Below are 11,746 nucleotides of genomic sequence, written 5' to 3'. Positions count from 1 at the left end.
TCGGCGTGCAGGAGGGAAAGGGGGTACCTCAGCGGTGCCTCCATCCTGGGAAACCCCGCCAAGACGCCCACGTTTACAGCCAGGATCTGTCGCGTGTGGATCCTTTAACGCTTGCAGGGTGTAGTACGACTGGAGATGAAGAGGAAGGAGCATGTAACGCCGGATGGCGGTGTTTAAACACCACTGGAATTTACGGTCGTTTGAAACGCTTTACCTGAAGAAGTCTCTTGATGAATTACACTTAGAGGAACCTTGTATGCCAGACCCTTCTTCTGGCTCGGGAAGTACCGTTCCCACTTCACATACATCACGATGAAGAAACGTTGCATGGTGTTTGTGAAGCATTCGGCACTTAGGATTCCATGTGCTTTTCACTTTTGACTTATACCCGCTCCTCTCTCCTCGATTCAGCCCCCTTTGTGTTAGCTACTGGTAAGATGATCAGTTTATTAGCATGTGTGTATTATTCTGGCTACTTGAGAGTTCTGTGCCTTGGAAAAAGGTCGTTAGCCCTTTCCTTGCAGACTTTTGATCCTGTTTCAGAAGGCTGAGTTTTAAGGATACAGGTTTGCGCAGGCCGACGGTTGGTCACGTTAACGATGCTGTGTCGTGAGCTGATGCTGCAGTGCTGTGGAGTGCAGGGAAGTGCTTTCCTGGAACACAGGGCTTTAGGAGTGGGGTGCAGTATAGTACAATTCTGCATTTGTTAACCCACTCAGCCAGACTTTTCTTCCTCTTTCTGTTGAACAGGAGCGTAAAGGGACAGCCAAAGTTGATTTCCTCAAGAAAATCGAAAAAGAGATCCAGCAAAAGTGGGACGATGAGCGAGTCTTTGAGGTTAATGCTTCGGACAGGCAGAGCCAGAAGAGGTATCCTTACTTTTTTTTCCAGGTTTCATCTTTAACTGCCTGAAATGTCTTTTCAGGGGAACTTTTTTCCTTCAGAACCCGGGGGGGAAGTGGCCTCTTTTGAATGAACAGGGTTCTTGGATCATCTGGAGGTACTTACTTCTGCATTAGGTGGGCATTGCTGTAGCTGACAGCGTATAGCAGTGGTGTATGTGTGTTGGCTGGATTCCAGTAGGATGAGAAAAGCCTCTTCATTCCTTGGCCATCAAATTGGTTCCCCCTGAGAGTTTAAAAACAGATTCTTTTTGGTGACTTCTACTTTTGGACACGGAGGAGGCTTCTCAGTGTGATGCCTGAGCCCTTACTAGCCTTAACTACTGGGCTTTTACTCTCCCAGTCAGAAAGGACGCTCCTTTATCCAAAGGAAGGTGTATCCTTGCTCTGCTCCGCTGGGAAAAGAAAGTAGGTGAACATGTATCTTGGGCCCTGGTGTAGGCCAACCTGTTTTACATCGCGTTAAGTGGCCGAAGGCTGGGCGTGGGATCACTGCTGCTCCTAGGGTGAGGGGCTGGGACTTCCTTAGCACATGGGCCATATTGCAGAGCTTTGTCCCACTGCCGCGTTAGTTGTAGAGCTTCAGCTTTGATCTGCAGCTCCAGCCAAGTTAGTCCCAGGACTGAGTGAACAGCGAAGGACCCAGAAGGGTGAGGAGGTTTGGATGCTGCCTTAGGATGTGTACTAAAAGCTGGTGTGTCTGTGGGGGTGTTGCACACGCTCTCTCGTTTTGGCTTCAAAGAAATACAGTCTGTGCTTTTAAGTATTCACTGTCTTACAGGTTGAAATTTAAGGCTGGAACTAATACTTAGTTTCTGACTGAAAATAGAAGTTGTGGATCAGCTTTACACTATGGAGCAGTTTAATAGGAAATTTCTGTGGTCATTATGGTAACACATGAGCACCTTATAAGCAGAAAAAAAGCTGCTTTGCAGCTTTTCTTGAGGTAAAATATTGCTGAGCTGCTGTCTGACTGTAGAAGGTGCTGATTTCCTTGCTTAAATTGTCTCCCACCTGGCTGGTTTCAGGACTGCCCTCTTTCATTCTGAGGTTGGCTCTTCTAAACGAGCAGGCGTGTGAAGCCCTGGTTGGTCTCTGATGCCAGATCCAGCCTGCTCCTGTGCCTGAGCAGCCACCCAGCCTTGGCGTGACACTGCACCCCTTTACCTGTTCATGTGCAGCAGGATCTAGTTATCCCTTGTGTGGGACAGAACCCCTGGAAGCGCTTAGCACGCTTGGGAGCGCAATTCCTCTCACATGGATAGGAGTGATGCTCTTCAGCGTAGAGAGAGGCTTCCCTGTGGAATGCTGTTAGTCGTTTGGGTTTGTCCCTGACAAAACAGGGACCTTGGCAATGTGTGGTTAGTTATTTGTTACGTGGGGAAGTCAGAATAAACCAGGAGAGTAACTGCAGGGCGGCAGCGTCTTCCTTTGCGAGGCTTTGCAAGCAAAGGCATGACTAGGCCTTGATCTGTGCATGTTTATCCACCAGCCGTGGTGCCAGAAGGGAGAAGGTGAGGTAGAGGTATAGCGTCCTAAGGATCTAGGGCTATGTGAGCTGCTTGGAGAGGGGTTCCAACAACACTCGGTACGTTTGAAACCGTGCGGCACCGTATCTGTCTCTGAAATGAGTCGTTATTTGCAGCGTGCTGCTGGAAGACCTGAACTCGGACAGTGGGAGGTTAAATAAGGGACGTCAGGCCTTTTCAGTACTTCGTTCCCAGGCGTAGGATTAGAGCTTGTTGCCCTTGGGATGATGCTAGATCTATTTTGGAGTTTCTCTGTGGGGTTTTTCTTTGGCGGTTTTTTAAAAGGTGATGAAACCCGTTTGTGTGTTGGTTCTTCAGGGTCAGACTTGGGTTACTGGCAGGAAAATACTGTCTTGGTGTCCCTGTGGGCTGCTGGTAGCTGAATGTGTCAGAGAACTGTTTACTGGTTCATCTTCTGATGGTCACGTGAAGCCAGTTACACGTTTTGATTCTTTGAATTTCTTGTCAGCAGGGGGAAGTACTTTGTTACCTTTCCCTATCCCTACATGAACGGCCGCCTTCACCTGGGACACACATTTTCTTTATCTAAATGTGAGGTAAAAAGTCTCCTTTGCTAATACCTTTAGGTACTACTCAGAACAAACGCGGATTTGGTAGTTGAATTTTGAGCTAACAGGTGCCTTGTTAATGACTTTATAGATTCATGTTAATGACTTAATTCAAACTGCCCTTTTTCCACATGTTCTCAGGGAGGATATTGCTAGTTGAAGAGAGGTGCCACTGGTGGCTGGGTTTAGTTCTGGGAGACTAGGCTACGGGTGTTCTCCCCTCTTCATTCTTGCAGATCTGCCAAGAGTTTTAGGAGATGCTGCTGCGTGCCGTTTGCCACAGACTCCACAAGAAATCCCACTGCCTCTCTCAGTTGCGAGCACGGTGCTGTGTCACCGCTGTGCTAGCCGGTTTTTGGTGCCGGTGGATGAGACTCCACAAAATCCATCTCCTCTTTGCCCCCGTTCTTCTCTAGTCAGAAGCAGCCCCTGAAAGTTAGGAGGGCTTGTACTGACGTGCTGGGCAGCGGCAGACCAGATGGCGAAGTCCAGTTTCACCTTCTTCCCCCTTGCTTGCCTTCCTAGCTGCTGTGGGCTGCGTTCGTCTGTCGGTAGTTTCATGTTAGAGAAGGGGATTGGTTTTTGAGAAGGCTGCTGACATAACCTGGTGCTGTGCTTGTTTAACCTGTTTCATTTTCCCACTTTATGTAGTTTGCGGTTGGGTATCAGAGGCTGAAGGGAAAGAACTGCTTGTTTCCGTTCGGCCTGCACTGCACGGGGATGCCTATAAAGGTGAGACCCTCTGACTTACTGAGGGCTTTTTATACTTACAACTACTCAGAGCATTGCTTGCTGTCCATCCTGCACATCTTAATTGAGTCAGAAATCCATCAGGACAGCGTGGTTTGGAACCCGAATTTATAGCAAAGATAAGTTGTGCTGGAGCCACACATTGTGACTTTCTATAAAAGAAAATGCTTTAAAATTAAGTTTACCTATTGTGTTTTTTTCATCTGCAAGAAAGTCCTTGCTGTCAACCTCCTCCTGCCACGGCAGGCAGTCTGGAAGTTGCATGATCTCCTAGAAGTTCGTGCAGTGCCCAGAGACAGTTTAAAGCATTGTAGTGGCATGTGAGGGGCTACCAGTAGAAACCATCCCTGGCAACTGCTTCAGTCCCAGCTGCAAGAGAGTGATGATAGACTGCCAATAACTCTCTTTAGGCTTGTGCAGATAAGCTCAAGAGGGAAATGGAATTGTATGGCTGCCCACCTGAGTTTCCTGATGAGGAGGAAGAGGAGGAAGAAAATTCTGCTAAAAAAGAAGAAATTATCATCAAAGACAAAGCAAAAGGCAAAAAGGTGAACTCTGAGCAAAGACTTTGTGGGTTGGTAGCTGTGCTCTCAAAGCTGCCAAGGCTGCGTTACGGGTTTTCCTCCTTCGCGCTCCGCAGAGAAAGCATTGATGGAAATATTTAGGTAGTTTTTTCCCAGGTAGCTGGGTGCTTTCAGGGCATGCTTGAAAAAAACGCATCAGTGGCGTGGTCCCAGGAGACGGCGTTAGTGCACGAGGTGGTGGTGGGCAGCTGGGGCAGCGTTGAATAGTTTCCTCAGGGAAACGGCTTTGTCCAGAGCAGTACTCTGGGTTTTCTTTTCTGTTTTTTTTCTCCTCTACACGAAGCAAATTGTAGGAATAGCCTGCTTTCTCAGCAGCAGGGGGTGGATATAGACACCCCCCACTATTCTGATCAGTCTCGTGAGCTGGTGCCTGGCCCGTTCTGGCTGGATGCGCCAAGTAAAGTCATCCAAACTGTTCTGGCTTGTCAGGGATTTAAATGGGGTCCCTGATTTTGAGAGTGTCACAAAGCAAGGAAAGAACCAAGCCTAGGAAAATGCAGAGGTGTTCCCCTGTATCGTTGGTGTAAGCTGGAGAGGCTGTCACGCTGGAAGTGTTCGGTCTGGGATGCTGTCTGCTCTGCACCCACAGCTGCGGTCTTCCCTACTCTTGGGGGCTGTTGGGTAGGGCAGGACGTATTCGAAGGACAAGAGCTGGGAAAAGTAACATGAGGAAAGTAAGAGCAGAAAAGGTTTTGGTACAAGGACGTTAGTGCAGGACTGCTCTGCCTTTTCAGGGTAAACCAGCCCTTTGTTTGACCAGGGCCCCGGTGACTGGCCATCCCATGCCCCTTTGCCATGGCACACCCCTTCTGCAGAGGCGTCCGGTCGACGGGAGCTTGTAACAGTTGGGGGGGTTGGTGTACGTGCAGCTGGACACAGGCTAGGAAGGAGTGTAGATCAGAAACTCAGGTTGTTAGTCACTGCTAGAGGAAGGATGCCAGGGTATTTATATTAATTCATTTATTTGGAAAGAGAAGCCGTAACATCCACAAGGAAAAGTGCTCTCAAGCACGTGGAGCTGTTGTTGGCACAAGAGTGTGCACCTTCCTCATGGCGACTGTCCTTTCAGAGCAAGGCTGCTGCCAAGGCTGGCTCTGCCAAATACCAGTGGGGAATCATGAAGTCTTTGGGTCTTTCTGATGAGGAAGTGGTCAGTTTTTCGGAAGCTGAACACTGGCTGGATTACTTCCCTCCCCTTGCTGTCCAGGACCTGAAGAGCATGGGATTGAAGGTAAGTGAAATCAGTCAGTTGTGCAGGCACTTGGCTTGGGTGACAATCCAGGCCTTCCCTGTGCAGAGCCTATACCCTGCGCAGTGATCCCAACGGGAAACGAGAGTCGGATAAAGGAACTGAGACTCTCTTGTTCCCATGTTAGATAGCTGTCCTGTGGTCAGTACTGGCAGCAGTTTTGGGAAGGGTAACGAGAAACAACGACTTGTCCTGCTGACAACCGATTGTTTTTAAAAACGAAGGCAGGGAGAGGCCTTGGAACAAGGTAGTGCTGAAATCTACCTGGAGCAATCGGCTGAGACTGCTAAAACCACAGGAGTCCATTGTCAGCAGACAGGGCCTTGTCTTGGACATCTCCTCTCGGAAAGACCGTGCGCATGCAGACACGCAGCTGATGTTTCCAGCACCTCCCTGGGTGTGATTTGTACTTTGTTGTCTTTATGGGGAGAACCTCTCTATTTTTAAAATAACGGTTTTGCTGTTGTGAGGTTCCTTGAATTTCTGTCGTATGTACTCACCAGAGACTTGTGCATTTCCAGGTGGATTGGAGGCGCTCTTTCGTTACTACCGATGTCAACCCTTTCTACGATTCCTTTGTACGATGGCAATTTCTTACGTTAAAGGAAAGAAATAAAATTAAGTTTGGGAAGAGGTAAGCCTGCCACTCATCACTGGGTGTATTGTGGATGTGGATAAGTTCAGCTTTCCCAGGACGGGACCCTGTGACGTGTCTCTAGAATGTGCTCGTATTTGGCAGCAAACCAAAATCTTCCATTTCAGCTGCTCTACCAGACACACGTGCTGCTTTTAGTCCGGACGGAGTTAACTGCCTTCACGGGGGCTGGCACGAAGCTGTTTCTGGAGTTGTCCTGAGAAGAGCAATGATGAGTGTCTGTTTAGCTGGTGCTGGGGAGTGCTGGCACCAAATCCAAGGTCTTTCCCAGCTTCTGACACCGCAGCTGCGTTCCCAGCTCTCTCCCTGCAGGCAGTGTGGGGACACACCGCTCGGACAGCCGACCCACCCCGACCGGCGGGGGATCGCATCCCATAGCACGGCATGCTCGGACATGAGCGGGGCGTGGGCTGGGGGGCTACAACTCTTTTACTCTCTCCTGAACTCTTCTGTTAGGTCCTTAACCCCTTCGCTAACTCCTGTGCTGGCTGGTTTGTGAGTGAGCCGGGGGGGTCAGCTGGCTTTCCCTATCTTCTCAATTTTATGAGCTCCTTTGTCTTTTCCCCCGATTCTCCCCCTCCGCTGGAGGAAGGGGGGAGGTGTGCGAGCGGCTTCGTGATATTTTGCCAGCTGAGGTTAAACCACGACAGTCCTTGGCGCCCAGCGTGGGGGGTTGAGGTGCGAGCTGATCTGATTACTGTGTGGGAAGTCTTGGTTACAGAGGTGTGGTGGTGGCTGCTCAGCACCCAAGTTCTTGGCTCTGTAAGTTGTTGATAGAACACTGGGATTCACTGCCTTGTGTGCTCCTGATGACGCTGATCACGCGTGCTCTCAGACTGAGGGGTCTGGCTGGTCTGTGTATTGTTGGTTTGGGGAGGAATCCTGCATGGCAGGATATTGGCAGCGTCCTGGGGCTTCGCACCCCATTCACCAGTTACACCTTTCCCTCTTCTCCTCTGGGACACAGCCTGTAGAGGGGAAATTATTCAGTGGGTTGAATGGCAAGGAATTATTCAGTGGGTTGAATGGGAAGGAATTATTCTAATTTTCCCCCTCTCAGGCCAATGCACAAGTGTATGAGTATTTGGGAAATGTTTCATGGTCTTGGCATGCCCTGTGGTTAGGGATCAGCACGCTGCTGAATGTTCTACGCTACTTTATTTGCTAATAAATGTGAATACACCTTGTTCTAGATACACCATTTATTCTCCAAAAGATGGGCAGCCTTGCATGGATCACGACAGGCAAACAGGAGAGGTAACCTCATTAACTGACGTTTTTACGTGTTGCTTATGATCTTAAACCCTGACTGGAAAAATAAATTGTATCTTGGGGCAAAATGTATTTTGTGTGTGCTGTTACCGGTTCTCAGCTGTCAGCTCATGTGAAAATGGAACAAACTCCTCTGTTGAGAACACTTCTCCTGAAGCGTGGACGGTTGTTCCCGTTGAGGCTGTTTTCTGTGCTTGCTTGGCAAGCTGTGGCAGCAGCATGGCTTCACATGTCATTATCTGTGAAACAAACCAAGTACACTGGTAGTAACCCTCGTGCTGCTGAGACAGTGGCTGTGACAAGTACATTTTTGGACGTAGGAATGAAGTATAACCTCTCTCCCCAGCCCATGCTGTAGCGAACAGCTGTTTGTATCCATGGGGTAGGATTTATTTGAAGAAAGCAGCAGCAGTACCTTAAATAGCATTGAGGTTAGGTTACTGCAGAATGGGACTTACTTTCTCTACTGCTGGGGTCCATGTCATGTATTGATTGCTGCGTTGTTTGAGTTGTAGGGTGTTGGGCCTCAAGAATATACGCTAATAAAAATGAAGGTGTTGGATCCTTATCCTGCAAAATTAAGGTAAGTCTTGGATTTGTAATGGCAGATAGGTTCTGTCTTAGGGCCAGAAGTGACTCTTACATTAGACACTCTGCTTTGCCTACTGCAGGGTTTACCTTCACCTCATTTTTTCTGTTGCTTCGATGACTTGGTCTCTGATGTGAGCTGCTGTATTCACCAGTCTGTGTGGAACCCAAATTGGTGTTAAAAAAAAAAAAGAGGATGAAAAACCCACAAAGAACTTAATGAGCCACTTTCATCCCTTAGGAAATGTTACGTAGAAGTTCATATTAACTTGAAGCATGTTCTGTATTGCCCTGAAGGTTTTTATTTTGGTGACGTACACCTTTCTTCCCCCGCAGTGGCCTGAGAGGGAAAAATATCTTCTTGGTGGCTGCTACGCTCAGACCAGAGACCATGTTTGGACAGACTAACTGCTGGGTTCGCCCGGACATGAAGTACATCGGCTTTGAAACTGTGACTGGGGATATTTTTATCTGTACCCAAAGAGCTGCCAGAAACATGTCCTATCAGGGCTTCACCAAGGATAACGGAGTCGTACCTGTTGTCAAGGAGCTGATGGGAGAAGTAAGCATCTTGCAGCGTGCTGCTCGGGCTGATTTGTTCTGTGAAGCTCAGACTCACAAAGGTGATGTCACCATCTTTCTTGATCCTGCTTTGAAGTATGAAGCAGAAACCAGGTTTTGTTTCTTTTGTTAGTAGACGTGATGGTGAATTCAAGCAAATGAGAGGTAGAAGGCAATGGCAATATCTAAATTACCTCCTGTCAGTGCATACATGGTCCAGGCTTCTCCTGCCTTCCTTTGACCTGCCTTTTGACACTGGCTTTCCAGTTCATTCCTGTTGTGATGCTGATGTGCTCCAGGTATTTGGAGCCAAACTGTTCTCCTGCTTGCTTCGTCTTTCCAGCTCTGCACTTCAGTAGTTCTGCTTTCTCTGAATTACTTTTTCCGTATGATCTGGTATTTGACTTTTCTGCCAGTAAATAGTCCATATACTGTCTTAAATCAACCGATTTGCATATGCACTTCCTCCTTGCCTACCTCTCTGTATAGTTAGTTTGTTTGTTTGTAATATGTGGGAATTCAGTGACTTGCAGACTCTCTGCCAGGAGAGCTCACTCAGCTGGGCTGCACACGTGCCCTTTACTGTCACGGTGTTCCTTTGTCCTGCGCAGGAGATTCTCGGCGCTGCCCTTTCGGCACCTCTCACCACCTACAAAGTCATCTATGCTCTTCCCATGCTCACGATCAAGGAAGATAAAGGTAACTTTCAGCAGCGTCCCCCCAAAGCCCGTTTGCTGCGCACCCAGCACGCGTTGGCTGATCCTGCTATCTGGTGTATCCCTTTCTTTGTCAAGGAACTGGAGTGGTAACCAGTGTGCCCTCTGATTCTCCGGATGACATTGCAGCCCTGAGAGATTTGAAAAAAAAGCAGGTCAGCCTGTGAACCTAATTGCTTCTGTTTGTTTCCTTCCCATAGTGTGGTCAGAAGTGGATATCCCATGGGTAGAATGAAACTCCCTGTAATTGGAGTTTTGCCACCTCTGACTTGAAGTCAAAGTAGCTAAAACCAGGGTTAAAACCAGCTGGGCTGGGACAGATTTTTTTGATTCTCGGACCTCAAGAAGAGTTTTGGACAAGGATCGTGTAACTTCTGCTGCAGGTTAAGGTGTAGAAGAGTACCAGTGGAATCGCAGTAAATTCCTGTGTGGAAATGACTTCCGGAGCTGAGATTAGGACTCGTGTGAATTTCAGAGGAGACTTAAAGTAGCTGTTGCTGTTACAGCTTTGGATATGTCAGTGTCCAACCAGCTGTCCCTGGCTGTTGAGTTTTTGTCCCATTTGTTTTCAGGGGAGGGTGATGGTGGGTTTTCCCCCTCTTAAAAACGTGGACAGTTATGACAAAGAATCACTTGGAGATGAGACGGCTGTTAAACTCAGGTGTGAGAAGTGGTGGGAACGCAGCTTTGTAACAAAATACTGTCTACAATGCAGATCCTATGAATAGATAAACACCTTTAAATCTGGAAGATTTTTTTGTCTAACTATACTCTGCTTTTTTTTCCTGACCCTCAAAGGCTTTGAGGGTGAAGTATGGCATCAAGGATGAAATGGTCCTGCCGTTTGAGCCGGTAAGTACACCCAGCTGTGTCCATCTGCGGTACCCGTGACTCCGTAGTCACTGAGAAGTGTGCCAGGAACTGTGCCTGCTGCTTCCAGAATCCCTAAAGTCGTCTTCAGCTCAGAGTGGAGAAGTTTAAAGTTTTCGTGGTTTGCTGTAATTCTAATATTTGGTCAGTTAGGGGTTGCCAAGATTTGTTATTCTGTGCTGTACTTGGGAGATAAAGGGAAATGTTGTTTTTTGTGGGAATTACTGTTTTGGAGAGTGGAGTGCCTCATTACACTGAGACTGATACGTTGGTTGGTTAAAGCTTCCAGCCAGACTGGTACTTGTTCTGTGCCAAGAGCTCAGTCCCACTCTGAACACAGGCTCATGGCCCAGCCACGTAGCTTATAGTAAAGCCGCGGCCTCCCTCGCTGCCTCCCTGCTGGTGCAGCTTGGTACTGGGGTCATGTCAGGAGCTAGCACGGGGCTGTTGCTTTTGGCCAAGGTAGCAGCACACACACTTTCAGGTCCCTAGCGAGAACTGCCTTTTTCCCTTCATAATCTCCTGTTCAGACTCCCCTGTCAGCCTCGGACTGCAAACCAGGCAAAATACGCTCCTCCCTGGTTTGTTTGGTGTGTGACTTTGGGTGAGGCTTGTGAAACTGGGAAACAAACCTCTGTGAAGATTTCCTGACGTGGAAGTGACGTGCACCAGGTGCCTGACGCTGCTGTGTTAATTCTCAGGTGCCCATCATTGAAATCCCAGGCTATGGCAGCCTGTGTGCTCCGACGGTCTGTGATGAGCTCAAAATCCAGAGCCAGAATGACCGGGAGAAACTTGCTACCTGAAGGGATTTTATGAGGGAGTAAGTAACAAAAGCTTTTGTTTTTTTCTTGTGAGTTTGATGAGGAGAAAAACAGTGGGTAAAGAATAATAAAACCTGCAAGAAAGAGGGCGATTTGTCCTCTTTGCCCCAGGCCGTTTCTTGTTCAGCCTCCTCCTGCAGTCAGGGTCTGCAGCCGGAGTCCCGCAGGATGGAAGGAGCAGCCTGGGGGAGCTCCTGGCTGCAGCAAGGCGTAGGGTCGCCTTTCCTAGCCAGTGGTCACAGTCGGGGAGTTGACCAGTTTTGGTCAAGTGGTGACTGGAAACGACGTGAGGAGAGCACTGTGGTGGTGGTGGGGGGCTTGATCATCTTACAGCTCCTGGCTTTACTTGTGTAATGCTCGCTATGGTGTGTTCCTCGGCTCTTCTCTTGTAAGCTGTCAGCGATTTCTGTTTCTGACTAGCTGTGTTCGGCTGCCTGTCTGCATGCTGAGGTATAGAAATGCATTGTGGGTAAAGATGACCATCTTTAGTGCAAAAACCCTTGTATTCCTCTTTTTTGCATGTCAAAGATTGCAGTAACTGCTACTCCATGTTCATCTAAAGAGCTATTGCACCTATTTCTTGTTAATTTAACCCCCCCTGTCTCCTATGACTCCTCTTCTACAGGTAATGTTGGTGGGTGGATTCAAAGGACAAAAAGTTCAAGATGTCAAGAAGG

General features: G+C 48.3%; 1 protein-coding gene across 1 annotated transcript; it reads left to right on the top strand.

The window, feature by feature from the left end:
- Positions 1–117: 117 nt before the first annotated feature.
- On the top strand, positions 118–11,742 carry LOC104507908 (leucine--tRNA ligase, cytoplasmic-like; the record flags this gene model as incomplete). The annotated part of the gene is given in 16 exon segments (XM_010149343.1): positions 118–153; positions 751–869; positions 2,901–2,988; positions 3,652–3,732; positions 4,161–4,298; positions 5,404–5,565; positions 6,105–6,217; positions 7,432–7,495; positions 8,026–8,093; positions 8,435–8,660; positions 9,271–9,358; positions 9,454–9,530; positions 10,174–10,227; positions 10,947–11,040; positions 11,043–11,068; positions 11,695–11,742. Coding segments are annotated over 16 exon segments (1,482 nt in total), but the record flags the coding sequence as incomplete, so codon positions are not given.
- Between the last annotated feature and the right edge of the window lie 4 nt (positions 11,743–11,746).

Source organism: Eurypyga helias, unplaced genomic scaffold, assembly GCF_000690775.1.
Source record: "Eurypyga helias isolate BGI_N326 unplaced genomic scaffold, ASM69077v1 scaffold16843, whole genome shotgun sequence".
Lineage (NCBI taxonomy): Eukaryota > Metazoa > Chordata > Aves > Eurypygiformes > Eurypygidae > Eurypyga > Eurypyga helias.
This window is presented reverse-complemented; position numbering and strand designations above follow the sequence as displayed.